Source organism: Staurois parvus, unplaced genomic scaffold (assembly GCF_062004578.1).
Source record: "Staurois parvus isolate SC_StPar_1 unplaced genomic scaffold, SC_StPar_1.0 ptg000209l, whole genome shotgun sequence".
Classification (NCBI taxonomy): domain Eukaryota; kingdom Metazoa; phylum Chordata; class Amphibia; order Anura; family Ranidae; genus Staurois; species Staurois parvus.
This window is the reverse complement of record NW_028318005.1, coordinates 9,326,280-9,344,946: the sequence shown is the minus strand read 5'-3', so window position 1 is coordinate 9,344,946 and position 18,667 is coordinate 9,326,280. Positions and strand designations below refer to the sequence as shown.

The 18,667-nt window shown below is 40.8% G+C and overlaps 1 protein-coding gene across 1 annotated transcript in view; it reads left to right on the top strand.

Annotated features, from left to right (window-relative positions):
- Positions 1-18,667, top strand: part of DENND6A (DENN domain containing 6A) — a 119,984-nt gene that overhangs the window by 58,105 nt on the left and 43,212 nt on the right. Inside the window, exons 7-10 of the mRNA XM_089678748.1 lie at positions 2,902-2,981; positions 5,741-5,803; positions 9,778-9,833; positions 13,483-13,605. Coding sequence (XP_089534874.1) covers positions 2,902-2,981; positions 5,741-5,803; positions 9,778-9,833; positions 13,483-13,605 — 322 coding nt within the window. The remainder of the gene's footprint in view (positions 1-2,901; positions 2,982-5,740; positions 5,804-9,777; positions 9,834-13,482; positions 13,606-18,667) is intronic.

Here is an 18,667-nt window from a genome sequence, read left to right as displayed (position 1 = left end):
AATAAAAGATCAAACCTCACAAAGGATAAGGCACTATTGTGGCTCTCTTTTACATGGTTCATTGAGAGGAAGATATACCATCCATATCATTTCTACCTATCCATTGAGGCTAATATGTGGAAGGAGGAAAAGGGAGACCTCTGGTGGCAGAAATAAGGCAATCCACAACATGGATGGAAACACGTATTTAATGTGAAGATCCCTACCCTGTCCTGATAAGGACAAAAAGTGTTTTTAGCCTTTTTTGGCTAATTAAGGAGGTGAGCGCACACCTATCTATAGAGCACGGGGAGTGTGGCACGAATCACCATATTTTGTCACTGAAATGTTATAAGAGCATAAAGAGGACTATTTATGAGTTTTGGATTAATATTATTTTTGTAATAACATCACAAGGTGCACTGGTTTGAAGCACTTTTAATTTTCTCACGTGAATATTCATATGATCACTAATATATAAGTTTATATGTATACTTTGGAGCGCGACACACACACATATATATACAGTCATGGCCGAAATTGTTGGCACCCTTGATATTTTTCCTGAAAATCAAGTATTTCACACAAAAAAGGTATTGCATTAACACATGTTTTGCTATACACATGTTTATTCCCTTTGTATGTATTGGAACAAATATAAAACAGAGGCAGAAAAGCAAATATGACATAATGTCACACAAAACCCCAAAAATGGGCTGGACAAAAGTATTGGCACCCTTAACTTAATATTTGGTTGCACACCCTTTGGAAAACATAACTGAAATCAGTCGCTTCCTATAACCATCAATAAGCTTCTGACACCTCTCACCCGGAATTTTGGACCACTCTTCCTTTGCAAACAGCTCCAGGTCTCTCTTATTGGAAGGACACCTTTTCCCAACAGCAATTTTAAGATCTCTCCACAGGTGTTCAATGGGATTTAGATCTGGGCTCATTGCTGGCCACTTCAGAACTCTCCAGCGCTTCTTTGCCATCCATTTCTGAGTGCTTTTTGACGTATGTTTGGGGTCATTGTCCTGCTGGAAGACCCAGGATCTTGGACGCAAACCCAGCTTTCTGACACTGGGCCCTACAGTGCGACCCAAAATCCTTTGGTAATCCTCAGATTTCATGATGCCTTGCACACAGTCAAGGCACCCAGTGCCAGAGGCAGCAAAACAACCCCAAAACATCATTGAACCTCCACCATATTTTACCGTAGGTACTGTGTTTTGTTCTTTGTAGGCCTCATTCCGTTTTCGGTAAACAGTAGAATGATGTGCTTTACCGAAAAGCTCTATCTTGGTCTCATCTGTCCACAAGACGTTTTCCCAGAAGGCTTTTGGCTTACTCAAGTACATTTTGGCAAACTGTAGTCTTGCTTTTTTATGTCTCTGTGTCAGCAGTGGGGTCCTCCTGGGTCTCCTGCCATAGCGTTTCATTTCATTTAAATGTCGACGGATAGTTCGCGCTGACACTGATGCTCCCTGAGCCTGCAGGACAGCTTGAATGTCTTTGGAACATGTTTGGGGCTGCTTATCCACCATCCGGACTATTCTGCGTTGCAATCTTTCATCAATTTTCCTCATCCGTCCACGACCAGGGAGATTAGCTACAGTGCCATGGGTTGCAAACTTCTTGATAATGTTGCGCACTGTGGACAAAGGCAAATCTAGTTCTCTGGAGATGGACTTGTAACCTTGAGATTGTTGATATTTTGCCACAATTTTGGTTCTCAGGTCCTCAGACAGTTCTCGTCTCCTCTTTCTGTTGTCCATGCTTAGTGTGGCACAGACAGACACACAATGCAAAGGTTAAGTGAACGTCTCTCCTTTTTATCTGCTTTCAGGTGTGATTTCTATATTGCCCACACCTGTTACTTGCCCCAGGTGAGTTTACAGGAGCATCACATGCTTGTAACATTCTTATTTATCCGCAGTTGTGAAAGGGTGCCAATACTTTTGTCCAGCCCATTTTTGGAGGTTTGTGTGACATTATGTCGAATTTGCTTTCTTTCCTCCCTTTTTTTGTTTTGTCCCAATACACACAAAGGGAATAAACATGTGTATAGCAAAACATGTGTTAATGCAATACGTTTCGTGAGAAATACATGATTTTCAGGAAAAATATCAAGGGTGCCAACAATTTCGGCCATGACTGTATATATATATATATATATATATATATATATATATATATATATATATATATATATTTATTTGCAGATATATATTTATTTTTTATTTTAGCGTATGATTTGCACAGATGATGAGTATTGTGTAAAGTGTTGATGCACCAAAATTTGATATATATTTTTGTTTGTTAAATTATTTATTGCACTAGGGGAGTATCACATTTTGGCTCACGAGTATTATTAATTATAATTAACCGATACTTCTCTTTACATACACACACACTAACAGCTTGGCAAGTCTAGTCTCTGTATAGCCTGGGCCTGGAAACTGAGGGGTTCCCCAAAGATATAGGGACTAATATCAGGTGGGTGACTCTGTTGCTGAAGACAAATTACCAGTGACAGGATAGCTAAAAAGGCTGCCTGACTTTCTATTGAATCATTTCCTCTGTAGCCAGATGTAAGGAGTTACTGGCCAAAGTGCTGCTGAAGCCTGATGTCTGGGGATGTCAACAGTGTCCCGATGCCTCATGTACAGAGGGAATGATTGTATAGGGACAAACAGACAGCCTCGTAGCAGTCCTGCGCAAGTTTTAAAAAAATTGGTGGCGGTAGAAACGCTGCTGACAGTCACCTGGCTAACATCAGTCTTACACTGGTAAGGTGTCTACACTTCAACAGTGCCATTATCTTGGTCTTTTTATGAATCGGGCTAGATTAAATTTTACCTCTAACCTTAAAACCGATTCTAAATCTAGTCCTAACCCCTTCCATTTTTCTTTCTGCAGCTTGCAGTGATATAGACCGATGGCCCCCTCCTGTACCAGGGAAGACTTTGCATCTGCCAATCATGGGACTCGTCATAAAGGTATGACACATTAGTGTACAAAATGATACGAACGCTAAACTTGACCATTCTTATACCATATGGAAGGATAGCAGAAAGAGGAACTGCGAAAATGGCACCTACTTTGTTCCCATATGTTTCTGGATCACCCACTGTGCTTAATGGCCCCTTCCCGTGAGTGAATAGATTTACACTTTGAACTTGTACGGTGAGTCTGTTGGCTTACAGGCAAATTGCGATTTGCCCATTCTCTTGCTTGCCTTTCCAAGGGTCTTCACAATAGGTAATTTAGAGCCACCCAATTCTTGATGAACTGAAAATAGTTTACCCATTTTTAGGCTCATTTCACAAACCAATGAGCTGTGTCTCTGTCACTGTTCTGTCCTGTTTTCTGCAGATAAACAACCTTTTAATCAGCTGCCATAGCCTCTGCTATTCTTCACAGATGAATGGAGTTCTCATTCAGACACATCAGGGGCTGACACAGACACAGATAACAGCAGCTAGAAAATGCTCAAGAATGCTTTGTAAATGCTGATGTCTGTACATGCTTTAACCCCTGACGTGCCTGGTGACCGCTTAATTCAATAGAAATAAAGGCTATCATGTAGTAGCGTATAAACCAGTGGATGAGGTATGCTGGTTCCTATGTTTCCTTAACCTCCTTAGCGGTAATCCCGAGTGTAGCTCGGGGTAAAATTTCTATACCAAAAGCGGTAACCCCGAGCTACACTCGGGCTTACCATGTGGCGCTGCTCTGGGGGTCCCTGCAGCACTTACCTTGTCCTTCGCTCCCGCGATGTGTCCCCTGCAGCGTCCCCGGCCATCTCCTCCGGCCGATGCCGGCATCCGGCTTCCGTGTTCTGGTCCCTGTGACGAGGGGAAATTTGAATTTTTTAAAAAATGTCATTTTTGCTGTCATTGCTATTTCAATGCATTTCACATATATTTTGTCCCTACTGTTTGTCCTGTGCCCTTCCTGCATTTTGAATGTTCTTTCTGCCTGGAAACTTAGAAAAGTCCATGGCGTCCAAAAAGCGTCCCTTTATGTCAAAAGTGCTTTTAGAACAGCGATAGTAAATCAGAACCACTTGCAGAATTGAGTGATAATGATTCGTGGGGAAATTCGTCATCAGACACTGAAAACGATTTTGCGACTTTGCTCAGCGATGTGCGAATTTGCCTCTGTATTTCAAATTTCAGTGTTTTTGGTTTGATTATATTATTGAATTAAATTTATTATTATATTATTTTTTATGATTATTTATTAAATTATAATTTATGATTTCGTGTTTCAAATTTTATCATACCCGGAATGTTTAATAGACTCTTGTTCGGACAGATTTCAGTGAGTTATTCCTAAAAATTACAGCCTACAATAAAAAACTACATATTTCCATGCAAAAAAATGGTACCGCTTTCAGCACAAAAAATCAGAAAGAATCATACCGCCAAGGAGGTTAAAGGCCTCACTGTTAACTCTATTTCACATGTCCCTTGCACTTGGCCTGTTGATGTCAGATCACACGACCCATATTTAGAACACAAGGAAAAGAGTACTTGTGCAGAATTGTAGCTCACTTTCACACCACTTCCATCTAGCAGATAAGCTCAACACATTCTCCATTGTAGTGAGCTCACAGCGGGACAGTAAAGTGATGGTGACAGTGCCTTGCAAGGGAGAGAGCTGAGGCTGTCAATCTGTTGGCGCTCCCTCCCCTGTCACTTTTGTTCCCTTGGTGTCTGGAAAATTTGTCAGAAGTGATTCATGCTGATAGCAGAGGAATGGGCAGAATTTATGTATAGTGCTCTGGATAGAAACAACTACACAGTATAGAAGGATATGCTTTGTTCATATTTCATGACTGAGGTTTACAACCACTTTTAAAGCAGAATCTCAGGCTACAAGTAATTAATCTTAAAAATGCTCCCACTACCCTCTAACACCTATACTAACTACCCTGTCAAAGAAAGAGGCATATACTAATTTGAAGCTGATCCGGTCCCGTCATGTGACTGGCTTTCCTGTTTCAGCTAGCAGTGGCTTTAGGGGAGAGGAGAGACCACTGAAAACAGATATTTCATTGTAAGCCTATGGTTGATGTCACCTCTCAGGGATTGCAGCCATTGTCAGAGTGCTCTCTCCTCTGCCCTGTACCCAGAACTGGCTGACACACGGGACATGACTGCATCGGAGCTGCCTGGAGAAAAGGTAAGTATTTACATCTTTCTTCCACAGGGTAGTTGGTTTAGGTGTAAGAAGAGGGTTGAGAGCAGTTTTAAAGTGGTTGTAAAGGCTCAAGATTTTTTACTTTCATACAGTCTATGCATGAAGTTAAAAACCTGTGTCCAGCAGTGCCCCCAGCCCCCTAAATACCTACCTAAGCCTCATCACGATCCAGCGATGTGACCAACAGCCTCGGCTGTCCTGGGTTTCTGCCTCCTCATTGGCTGAGACAGCAAGCGGGAGCCATTGGCTCCCACTGCTGTCAATCACAGCTAGTCAACCAATGAGGAGAGAGGGGGCCAAGCCATTCACACATGAGGTGCTTGCTATGGGGGCATCCGACAGAAGCGAGTGTCCAGGAGAACCTGCAGGGGACCCGAGAAGAGGAGGATCCAAGCTGCTCTGTGCAAAACCGCTACACACAGCAGGTAAGTATAGCATGTTTGTTATTTAAAAAAACCTTTAGAATCGCTTTAAAATTAATTAGATCAATTTACAAATTCTATTTTAAAGCTCAATGTTGAGCTTATTAACTTATTAATCTCTCTTTTAGGTGCGAATACCAACAAGACATGACAAGCCAGGGACAACACAAATGGTGGAGATGACTCAACAGGTAACAGTGATTGTATAGGACATCAAACTGTCCCCTTGATTTCTTACCTAGATTTAAAGTGAACCTGTCATCAAGGAAAGCATTTAAATTTAAAGTAGAATTCCAGGCAGAACCTAACTAATCCTAAAAATGCTCCCTCCCTCACCTAACACCTATTCTGACTAACCTGTGTAAGAAAGATCTGTATTCTTACCGATTTTCAGGCTGCTTTGGTCCAGTCGCCTGATCTCCGCTGTGTCAGACAGCGTTAGCTGCAAGGGAGAAGGGAGAGAACACTCTACATTGGCAGGCAATGCCTGGAAGCAGTGATATTACCCATAGGATTAAATGGCTCATCCTTTGTCAGTGCTCCCTACTCTCTCTTGCAGCTGCTGCTGGCTGACACAGGGGAGCCAGATCATGTGATTGGACTGGGGTGGGCTGTAAATAGGTAAGTATACGAAGAATATGCATCTTTCTTAAAAAAGGTTAGTCAGCACAGATGTTAGGAAGGGGGGAGGAAGAACGTTTAACAGTAGTTATAGTCTATCTGGAATTCTAATTTAACTGCGCATATTAAAGCTTTGAAAGATAAAGGGGGGCGTTAGTTGCTCACCAAATGTCTCTTCTGATTGCCAACAGTACCAAAAAAACTTTTTTTTTTCGTATATCCTTCTCCCCTCTAATATTCCCCACTTTGTCCAACACCTCTATTATCATATGATTGGGCTACCAAGGGCAGAAAACGTTAGACACCAGAAAATAATGTAAATGCAGGCTCCTAAAGCAATTAGTGACTTACATATTCATACCCACCCCCACCCTGTTCTCTGTGATCAAAGATGGCAGCACTGTGAATGTGAGTTTACAATTGTGTATTAAAGTGTTACTAAACCCACAACAGTAAAATCAGTCTGTATATGCAGTAAAGCATGCTTGTTATACTCACTGTGGAACTAAAGGGGTTAATCCTCTGTATTGTGTAAAAACACGGTTTGATCCCGTCTAACCGGATTTTCCCCTTCTTCCAGTGTCCCTCTCTTATCTCCTGATAAGACATTGTGTGGAGACACTCAGCACATGCTCAGTTTGGTGTGTATTGCTAGAGAGGTTTTTTTTTTTTTCTTGGGAGGTTGCATGTGATCAGCACAGGGCCAATCAGCACTGTCCAGACAGAGGTCAGGGGTTCTGCATCCTCATAAAGGAAAAATAAAAACTCCTCCAACAAGCTTTAACATGTGCTCTGCTGGACACTGATAGAAGTCACAAGACGGCTGGTGAGAAAAGGTATTTAGCAGTTTACTAAACATATTGCATTTCCATGTAATGTGTACTGTGGGTGCAAAAAAAAAAGGCCTGTGAGTAAAGAACCCACAAGAAAGAAGGTCCACTAGAGAACAAATTTGCAGATTGAAAACAATAATGTTTACTGACGAATTATATACCACATATCAAAAATACAAATATCCCTCCACCCTGCACAGTGAAACAAAAATGACAACGTTGCCATATAATAAAAACACCTACCCGTTCATACAGGCAAACTCTCCATTCACGCAGGACACACAGATATGGGATAGCAAAAATTGCTGGCCTAGAGCCCAATATGAGGCTAATCGGGCTGAAAGCAATCTGAGGTATGCGCTGACTACAACATGTAGGGAATGATGGAAGTATAGAGGTGATCACGTAAAACTTATGGCCACAATGGTGCCAAATGTCTGAATCTATAACCACAGAGGCAGTCCATACATCCCCAAAAGGGTATAGTGCAATCAATGATGACCTGTCATGTCCTGAAGGGGAAAATCCCCATGCAAAATAAGGTAGTAGTGAATATCACATGATACCCTTAAGGTAGCTAATGTCAGACAGTGGGCAGCGGGACCATGGAGATGATGAAGTGACAACAGTCAAAAATCCAGTGACCAAGATATGGATAGGTATGAGCATTAGGCAATAGCCATGCCCTGCAAACAAGCAGGATGAGTACGGATATCAGGTGGGTATAGCTCGACAGAGCATTCAACATCAGAGGGAATTCCCCCAATATGGTAGTGACCTGGTCCAGATATACACGGCTCACTCTTCCATGTGAACGTCACAAAGTTCAATCAATGTCCTTCTGCTGTGTGATGCAGATAGCGTAGCGTGCCATGTAGTGATCCATGAGGGTATGGGTCTGTGAAGATTGCACTAGCGTGGCGCGGCTAGTTCGCAGAGCCATGAGGAGGAGCCTAAGATTCCATATCTGTGTGTCCTGCGTGAGTGGAGAGTTTGCCTGTATGCCCGGGTGGGTGTTTTTATTATATGGCAACGTTGTCATTTTTGTTTTACTGTGCAGGGTGGAGGGGTATTTGTATTTTTGATATGTGGTATATAATTCGTCAGTAAATATTGTTTTCAAACCGCAGATTTGTTCTCTAGTGGACCTTCTTTCTTGTGGGTTCTTTACTCACAGGCCTTTTTTTTGTAATTATTGTATCAGTCCTGAGGACACCACCCTTTATTTTTGAGTCAGTAAAACATTACATAAATCCAATCCTTTTTTTGCAGTGGATCCCAATTTTGTTTTCATTTTATTATTTACTGTGTACTCTGGGTGTCCAGATATAGTGAATGCAGGGTCCTGGGTTTAGTAACACTTCAAGTATGATTGAAACAGTTTTGGCAAGGTAAATGACAAGGATATGCATGTTCAGCTACTCTAAAGGCTCTTGAATCGTTTATTGATGACAGGTGTACTTATATTACCCAGTCCCAAGGGCTTCCTAAGTATTTTAAAGTCTTAACTTTTTTGCCTTAGCTGTTCTTTACCTGCTTGGAGGTTAGAAAGTTCTTTAATTCTTGATTGTTTCCCCTGAGATTAACAGTGTGGCAGTTGTGGACTTCAAAGTCACAAACATGAGCTATATAGTCTAAAGAATTCTATGCTTTATCTTTATACCTTAAAGCAGAACTTCACCCAAAAGGGGAAGCTCCGCTTGTTAACGTCCCCTCCCCCCGCCCTCTTTTTTTTTTTTTTTTTTCGGGGGTGGGGCGAGCAGGTGCCTGGTTTTGACAGGTACCTGCTCCCACTTCTGCCCAGATCACCTAGGCGCTCCAAGCGAAAATTCAACCCCCTTTGCCTGCAGCCTTCTGGGACACATCACAGGTCTCAGAAGACTGAAGGACCATTTACAAAATGCAGAGCGGTGGGAAGCCAACTCTGAAGGCTTCACAGTCCTTTTCCTTTAGTTGTTATGCCGGCGCCTGGACCTGAAGCCCATTGAAGAATCAGCTCAGGTGAGGACAGCGCTGGACAGGTAATGTCTTTATAACAAAAGTCAACAGCCACAGTATTTGTAGCTGCTGCCTTTTAATTTTTTTGGGGGAGAGACTGGATCTCCTCTCAATAGCTGCTGTAGCTAAATATCAGTATATTGACAGGGCAGACTATACTCACTTATTGAACAGTAGTGCTCTATATTATGCTTGTAGAACTACAATTTAGTGTCTTTGTGTCTCGAACTACAATTTAGTGTCTTTGTGTCTCGAACTACAATTTAGTGTCTTTGTGTCTCGAACTACAATTTAGTGTCTTTGTGTCTCGAACTACAATTTAGTGTCTTTGTGTCTCGAACTACAATTTAGTGTCTTTGTGTCTCGAACTACAATTTAGTGTCTCCGTATTTCGAACTACAATTTAGTGTCTCCGTGTCTAGAACTACAATTTAGTGTCTCCGTGTCTAGAACTACAATTTAGTGTCTCTGTGTCTAGAACTACAATTTAGTGTCTCTGTATCTAAAACAATAATATGTGCTTTGTCTATACATTGAAACTACACTGGGAAAGACTACTGAGAGCAGCCCAGTGCATATGATGTGATTTGGCCCTTAGCTGTTTTGATGAGTTTAATAAGTAGTAGGAATGCATGAGCTTTTTCACAAAATATATAACTCCTGGTCCTATTGTACTTTATGCCAATGACTGTTTTTTTTTCTCCCTTTTTTAGACAGATGCACAAATTTCTGTGGCATTACCGACAATCCATGAAGTTGATCTGTTCAGGTATAACTATAACAGGATATAATCTAATTACATTCTGGCATACTGCCTAGGTTGCAGATGTTAAAGTAGAAAGAAAGCCTAACTCTAACTTTCTTAAAAATTGTCCCTCCCTATCCTGTATAAAAAAGATTTGTGTACTTACCTATTTCTAATCTGGTTCATTCTGGTTATGAGATCCTGCTGTTTCAGCCCCCCGTGTCAGTGAGTGGCTGCTGCAGGGGAGAGGAAGGAGTGTTGATAATGACTGGGCAATGGGTGTCCATGGGTGAAGGCAAGACTCTTTGAATTTACATCCGTTATCAAGCACTCCTTTACACTGGGGAGACAGCTATTGTATCATGTGACCATTACCAGCTTAAAATAATTATACAGAAATTTATTTATACAGGTTATGCAGGATAGGTAGGAGAAGGGGTGGAGGGAACATTTTTAAATATAGTCCTGGGCTCTACTACCACTTTAAACTTTTGCAATAAGCATTAAACATGCATTTTACAATGTAAGAAGCTGTACTGCTTCAGAATACTTGGAGCTGTCGATGTGGCTGTGCTCGTGTGTATGTGTGCACTGTTACAACACTATCACAGACGTAAAAAAAAAATTGCAGGTAAAAACGCAGAAAGGTCAGAAAGGTTGTTTATTGCTGTGTGTTCCTTTCTGTAAATTTCTTTTTTTCTCTTGCAATGTGCCTTTGAATTTGTTAGAAAATTTGAGTACTCCAGGAAGTCAGTTCCCTAGCACATCCCCTCACTCCTTGCATGTCATAGCCCACTCATCTACTGTGCTAGCCTTTCCTACCCTCACCTACCTATGTAACTTTTTATGTAGACAAAAGGGGAAAAGTGAAGGAGAATACTATATCATGTTCTTGAAGTGACAAGATCTGAGTCTGCTGGGGCTTCTGACATCACATCCTAAATGTCACCACGTGGCAACAGTAGTAGGGCTTTTGGTTGACTACACAAAGGTGTTGTTTAGAAGTAAAAATCATACTTAAAATACGTTAAATATACTTGTAACCTTATGAGAACATTATTGGACAGGCAGGTTCTCTTTAATGAAGCTGTTTTTCCCATTGGCTTTGTCATATTAACGGAGTTGGACTAAGCTCTCCAATTGTTTTCCACTTGAGAAGATAGCTAAAACTTTGTGCGGGTACTGCCATTTCTTGCAGCCAGTTCAGAACCTTGTTATTAATGACAGGTGTGCTTTACAGGGAGCCTGTGTATTGAAAGCTTTATAAAACAATAATGCATGTCTCTGCAGAGCTCCTCCACGGGCCCTGAACTGCTTGATCAAACAGACATTTTATAGTTGATGTGATGGGACCCCTATACCATAAGCATTGCTTAGTGCAACCCATTTTCAGGCCCAGGCAATGTGTCATTGTGTCTGCTCTGTCCTTTCAAAAGTCTGTTTAAATTCTGCAGGACTGCACTTTAAGGCTTTATTCACACCTACAGTCATGGCCGAAATTGTTGGCACCCTTGATATTTCTCCAGGAAATCATGTATTTCTCACGAAACGTATTGCATTAACACATGTTTTGCTATACACATGTTTATTCCCTTTGTGTGTATTGGGACAAAACAAAAAAAGGGAGGAAAGAAAGCAAATTCGACATAATGTCACACAAACCTCCAAAAATGGGCTGGACAAAAGTATTGGCACCCTTTCACAACTGCGGATAAATAAGAATGTTACAAGCATGTGATGCTCCTGTAAACTCACCTGGGGCAAGTAACAGGTGTGGGCAATATAGAAATCACACCTGAAAGCAGATAAAAAGGAGAGACGTTCACTTAACCTTTGCATTGTGTGTCTGTCTGTGCCACACTAAGCATGGACAACAGAAAGAGGAGACGAGAACTGTCTGAGGACCTGAGAACCAAAATTGTGGCAAAATATCAACAATCTCAAGGTTACAAGTCCATCTCCAGAGAACTAGATTTGCCTTTGTCCACAGTGCGCAACATTATCAAGAAGTTTGCAACCCATGGCACTGTAGCTAATCTCCCTGGTCGTGGACGGATGAGGAAAATTGATGAAAGATTGCAACGCAGAATAGTCCGGATGGTGGATAAGCAGCCCCAAACATGTTCCAAAGACATTCAAGCTGTCCTGCAGGCTCAGGGAGCATCAGTGTCAGCGCGAACTATCCGTCGACATTTAAATGAAATGAAACGCTATGGCAGGAGACCCAGGAGGACCCCACTGCTGACACAGAGACATAAAAAAGCAAGACTACAGTTTGCCAAAATGTACTTGAGTAAGCCAAAAGCCTTCTGGGAAAACGTCTTGTGGACAGATGAGACCAAGATAGAGCTTTTCGGTAAAGCACATCATTCTACTGTTTACCGAAAACGGAATGAGGCCTACAAAGAACAAAACACAGTACCTACGGTAAAATATGGTGGAGGTTCAATGATGTTTTGGGGTTGTTTTGCTGCCTCTGGCACTGGGTGCCTTGACTGTGTGCAAGGCATCATGAAATCTGAGGATTACCAAAGGATTTTGGGTCGCACTGTAGGGCCCAGTGTCAGAAAGCTGGGTTTGCGTCCAAGATCCTGGGTCTTCCAGCAGGACAATGACCCCAAACATACGTCAAAAAGCACTCAGAAATGGATGGCAAAGAAGCGCTGGAGAGTTCTGAAGTGGCCAGCAATGAGCCCAGATCTAAATCCCATTGAACACCTGTGGAGAGATCTTAAAATTGCTGTTGGGAAAAGGTGTCCTTCCAATAAGAGAGACCTGGAGCTGTTTGCAAAGGAAGAGTGGTCCAAAATTCCGGGTGAGAGGTGTCAGAAGCTTATTGATGGTTATAGGAAGCGACTGATTTCAGTTATGTTTTCCAAAGGGTGTGCAACCAAATATTAAGTTAAGGGTGCCAATACTTTTGTCCAGCCCATTTTTGGGGTTTTGTGTGACATTATGTCATATTTGCTTTTCTGCCTCTGTTTTATATTTGTTCCAATACATACAAAGGGAATAAACATGTGTATAGCAAAACATGTGTTAATGCAATACCTTTTTTGTGTGAAATACTTGATTTTCAGGAAAAATATCAAGGGTGCCAACAATTTCGGCCATGACTGTATGCTTTTTGCGTTTCTTCAGTTTTTTAATGCTTTCTGCATTGTGCTTTGCATTTTTACACATGTGTTTTTGTGGCGTTTCTACTGTGTTTTGCGTTTTTGTTTTTTTTACAGATTTTTTTTTTGTTGTTAAAGTGGAACTTTTTAGTTGCTGGGCTGAACAAAACCATGAAACACGTGAAAAACACAACTATATGTGTTTTAGCGCTTCTCCATTGAACTCTATTGCAAAAGAAAAAAAAAAAAATAAAGGACTGCAGCTCAATAAAGCATAGATGTGAACATGTCCCATGGAAAACCATGTTAAATGGACTGTGGTGCTTTTCTGCATAAACATCAAAAAACGCATTGGTGTGAGAACCAGAGATAAAATGTAAAGATACTTTATCAGTCATTAGTTTAGTGTTTGGAGCTTACCCAGGCTTATTGATGGCACCCCCTCCCTTATGTGACATTGTTCAGGCCTGGCAATTTGCAGGTACAATTAAATGTGATTTTCTCTTTTCACATGAACCTTTTATATCATTTTAAAACAGACTGCTCTTTTTCTTTAGGTGCTTTTCCCCAGTCTTCTTCCACATCCAGCTGTTATGGGAATTGGTGTTACTGGGAGAACCTCTGGTGGTAATGGCTCCCTCTCCAGCACAGTCTTCTGAAACTGTGCTAGCCCTTGTAGGGTAAGTCTTTACAAAGGCTCCTTATAATCTTATGACATCTGTGGATTTAAGGAGATACAGTGCCTTGAAAAAGTTTTCATACCACTCAAAATTTTCCAAATTTTTTCAAGTTACAACCAAAAACGTAAATGTATTTTATTGGGATTTTATGTGATAGACCAAAACAAAGTGGCACATAATTGTGAAGTGGAAGGGAAAATGATAAATGGTTTTCAAAATATTTTACAAATAAATATCTGAAGTGTTTGTATTCAACCCCCTTTACTCTGATACCCCTAATTAAAATCTAGTGGAACCAATTACCTTCAGAAGTCATTTAATTAGTAAATAGTCCACCTGTGTGTAATTTAATCTTAGTATAAATACAGCTGTTCTGTGAAGCCCTCAAAGGTTTGTTAGAGAGCATTAGTGCACAAACAGCATCATGAAGGCCGAGGAACACATCAGACAGATCAGGGATAAAGTTGTGGAGATGATTAAAGCCAAGCTTAGGTTATAAAAAGAAAATATCCTAAACTTTGAACATCTCATGGAGCACTGTTCAATCCATCATCCGAAAATGGAAAGAGTATGGCACAACTGCAAGCCTATCAAGACATGGCTGTCCACCTAAACTGACAGGTCGGGTAAGGAGAGCATTAATTGGAGAAGCAGCCAAGAGGCTCATGGTAACTCTGGAGGAGCTGTAGAGATCCACAGCTCAGGCAGAGCATCTATCCACAGGACAACTATTAGTTGTGCACTCCACAAATCTGGCCTTTTTGGAAGAGTAGCAAGAAGAAAGCCATAAGAATTCCCATTTGCAGGTTGTGAGAAGCCATGTGGGGGACACAGCAAAGTTGTTCTGGTCACATGAGACCAAATTTGAACTTTTTGGCCTAAAAGCAAAACGTTATGTGTGGCAGAAAACTAACACTGCACATCACCTTGAACACACCATCAGCAGGGACAGGGAAGCTGGTCAGAGTTGATGGGAAGATGGATGGAACCAAATGCAGGGAAAACGTAGAAAAAAACTTGTTAGAGCCTGTAAAAGACTTGTGACTGGGGCGGAGGTTCACCTTCCAGCAGGAAAAGGACCTTAAACATATAACCTGAGCTACAATGGAATGGTTTATTTCAAAGCATATACATATGTTAGAATGGCCCAGTCAAAGTCCAGACCTAAATCCACTGAGAATCTGTGGCAAGACTTGAAAATTGCTGTTCACATCCAGTCTGACAGAGCTTGAGATATTTTGCAAAGAAGAATGAGCAAAAATGTCACTCTCTAGATGTGCAAAGCTGGTAGAGACATATACAAAAAGATTTGCAGCTGTAATTTCAGCAAAAGGTGGTTCTACAAAGTATTAACTCGGGGGCTGAATACAAATGCATGCCACCTTTTTCAGATATGTATTTGTAAAACATTTTGAAAGCCAATTATGATTTTCCTTCCACTTCACATTTATGTTTTACTGTGTTGGTCTATCACATAAAATCCCAATAAAATACATTTACGTTACACTGTTCAACAGGTAAAAAGTTTTGGGCATAAAATTAGCTAATCTTACATAATTTTGGGGTGCTGAAAACGAAAATGACCCTAAAAAATGTTGATTGGCTCTAGTTTCCATGATATATTCACCCATCTAATGACGTAAGCCATTCAAAATTATGATGCAACTTCAGCTGCATATTGCGCAATTGATACTGGTGACCAATAGAAAATTGCATGTATACTGAGATGATGCAATATTAGCCTTTAATTGCATCACTTCACTGCATAAAAGCTGCAGTATCTGTAGCTGATTGTAGTTCGACAGCGTCTTTACATTTCGTTTTATGCTTATATAGGCTACTCAGTAATGCCTCAAACTTGTGTGAATAAAGCAGATAATTTCTGCTATATCTGCGGTGAAATAACTTTTATCTCACAAAAAAGGAGGATAACAGGAATGATTAAGAAAGCCTACAACTTGTATTTTGGCTGCAAGATAGGAGACCAGGACAAGAGCTGGGCACCACATATATGCTGCAATTCTTGTGGGACGGCACTGGAGCAATGGTTGAATGGAAAAAAGGCATCTATGCCTTTCGCTGTGCCAATGATTTGGAGAGAGCCAACAGATCATGTTAGTAATTGTTACTTTTGTATGGTGCCTCCAACAAAAGGGCTAAATAAGAAGAAAAAGTTATCTGTGCACTATCCAAATATTCCATCGGCAATATGTCCAGTTCCTCATGGAGAGGGGCTACCAATTCCTAAAGCACCAGAATCCTTCGTGGTTGAGTCAAGTGAGGAAGAACCTGAAGCGTGTAGTCATCAACCGTCAACCTCACATGACCCAGACTTTCTTCCATCCACACCCACTGAACCACACCTCATTACACAAGTGGAATTGAGCGATCTTATCAGAGACCTGGATCTTCCGAAGAACAAGGCAGAGCTTTTGGGGTCAAGACTACAACAGTGGAATCTCCTAGCAAGTGATGTTCGTACGTCTTTCTACCGTCATCGTCAGAAAGATCTGATCCCATTCTTCGTCCAGGAAGGTGATATTGCTGTATGTAACAATGTTCATGGTTTAATCTCAGCCATCGGCGTATGCTATGATCCCGATGAGTGGAGGCTGTTCATTGATGCTTCAAAGGCGAGTCTTAAAGCTGTTTTGCTCCATAATGGCAATCAGCTGCCGTCAGTTCCAGTTGCTTACGCAGTTTCAATGAAAGAAACGTATGAAAACTTGAAAGAGCTTTTAAGGTGCATCAACTATGATGAACATCAATGGTTGATTTGTGGTGACCTGAAGGTGATTGCTATCCTACTTGGACTTCAAGGTGGATATACTAAGTACTGCTGCTTCCTCTGTGAGTGGGACAGTCGTGCGAGAGAAATGCACTATGCCAAAAGAGACTGGCCATTACGCCAGTCATTGCAGCCTGGAGAAAAAAATGTTAACTATCCAGCACTTGTAGACAGCAATAAGATCTTATTACCTCCATTACACATCAAGTTGGGATTAATGAAAAACTTTGTTAAGGCAATGGACAAGAATAAAGCAGGTTTCAAGTACCTGATTAGCAAATTTCCAGCACTTAGTGCTGCAAAAATAAATGAAGGAGTCTTTGTTGGGCCACAGATTCGTGAACTTATTCATGATGATGAGTTTCTTTCTCTGTTGCGTGGAAAGGAAAAGGCTGCCTGGACAGCATTTGTATCAGTGACATCAAATTTTCTTGGAAACAATAAAACACCAGACTACAAGAAAGTGGTAGAAAAACTCATCCAGACTTACAGAAATCTGGGTTGCAACATGTCTCTAAAAATTCATTTTCTACATTCGCATCTGGATTTTTTCCCACCAAACTGTGGAGCAGTGAGTGATGAACACGGAGAGCGCTTCCATCAAGACATTGCAGCTATGGAAAGAAGATATCAAGGTAAATGCAGCCCATCAATGCTTGCTGACTATTGCTGGACAGTTGTAAGAGATAGCCCTTTCCTCGAATACAAGAGAAAAGCCAAGAGAAGCAAAACCGACACAAACTGAAGACAAAACTAGTGAGAATCCTAAGTATTAAAATGATTCAACTTAGCTTATGGCTAAAATTTTTCTTGGTAATCCTATGCAATATATTATGCCATTTAGGCTTTGTTATGTAGTCAATATCACTTGCTTTATATTTGTGGAAAGACATCTATCTATATAATTATTGTGCATTATGTAGTCATTACGCCTATAGTAGAAAACTTTCCGTTTACAGAAAAACTAGAGCCAATTGACAAATTTCATTGTTATATTTGAACTCAGAATGTGAAATTCATTAAGAAATGGATCCTTTTGTTTCCAAAACTGGCAAAAAATAAAAATTTGTTGAACAGTATTGGTTGTAACATGACAAAATGTGGAAACTTTCAAGGGGTATGAATACTTTTTCAAGGCATACACTCACTGGCCACTTTAAGTACACCGTGCTAGCTCCAAGAAAATATCCCCCACACCATTACACCACCAGCCTGAACCGCTAATACAAGGCAGGATGGATCCATGCTTTCATGTTAACGCCAAATTCTGACTCTACCATCTGAATGTCGCAGATGAACCAGTCTGCCCATTCTCCTCTGACATCAAAAAGGCATTTTTGTCCACACAACCTCCGCTCACTGGATATTTATCTTTTTTCAGACCATTCTCTATAAACCCTAGAGATGGTTGTGCATGAAAATCCCAGTAGATCAGCAGTTTTTTAAATACTCAGACCAGCCCATCTGGCACCAACAACCGTGCCACGTTCAAAGTCTCTTAAATCCCCTTTCTTCCTCATTTTGATGCTCAATTTGAACTTTAGCAAGTTGTCATCACCACATCTAGATGCCTAAATGGGTTGCTACCATGTGATTGACCGATTAGCAATTTTTGTTACAATTGAAGCAATTGAACAGGTGTACCTAATAAAGTGGCCGGTGTATGTATGTATGTGTGTATATTTACATACCCTGGCAGAAATTGTGAAATTTTAGCATTGATATTGAAAATATGACTGATCATGCCAAAAACCGCTCTTTTATTGAAGGATGATGATCATATGAAGCCATTTATTATCAAATAGTTGTTTGGCTCCTTTTTAAATCATAATGATAACAGAAATCACCCAAATGGCCATGATCAAAAGTTTACATACCCTGGGATGTTTGGCCTTGGTACAGACACACAAGGTGACACACAGGGGTTAAAATGCTAATTAGAGGTTAATATCCCACATCTGTGGCTTTTTAAATTGCAATTAGTGTTAGTGTATAAATAGTCAATGAGTTTGTTAGCTCTTACGTGGAAGCACTGACTAGGCTAGATACTGAGCCATGGGGAAATAACTGTCAAAAGTCCTGTGTAACAAGGTAATGGAACTTTATAAAGATGGAAAAGGACATATAAAGATGTCCAAAGCCTTGAATATGCCAATAAGTACTGTTAAATCACCTATTAAGAAGTGGAAAGTTCGGGGATCTCTTGATACCAAGGTCAGGTAGACCAAGAAAGATTGCAGCCACAACTGCCAGAAGAATTGTTTGAAATACAAT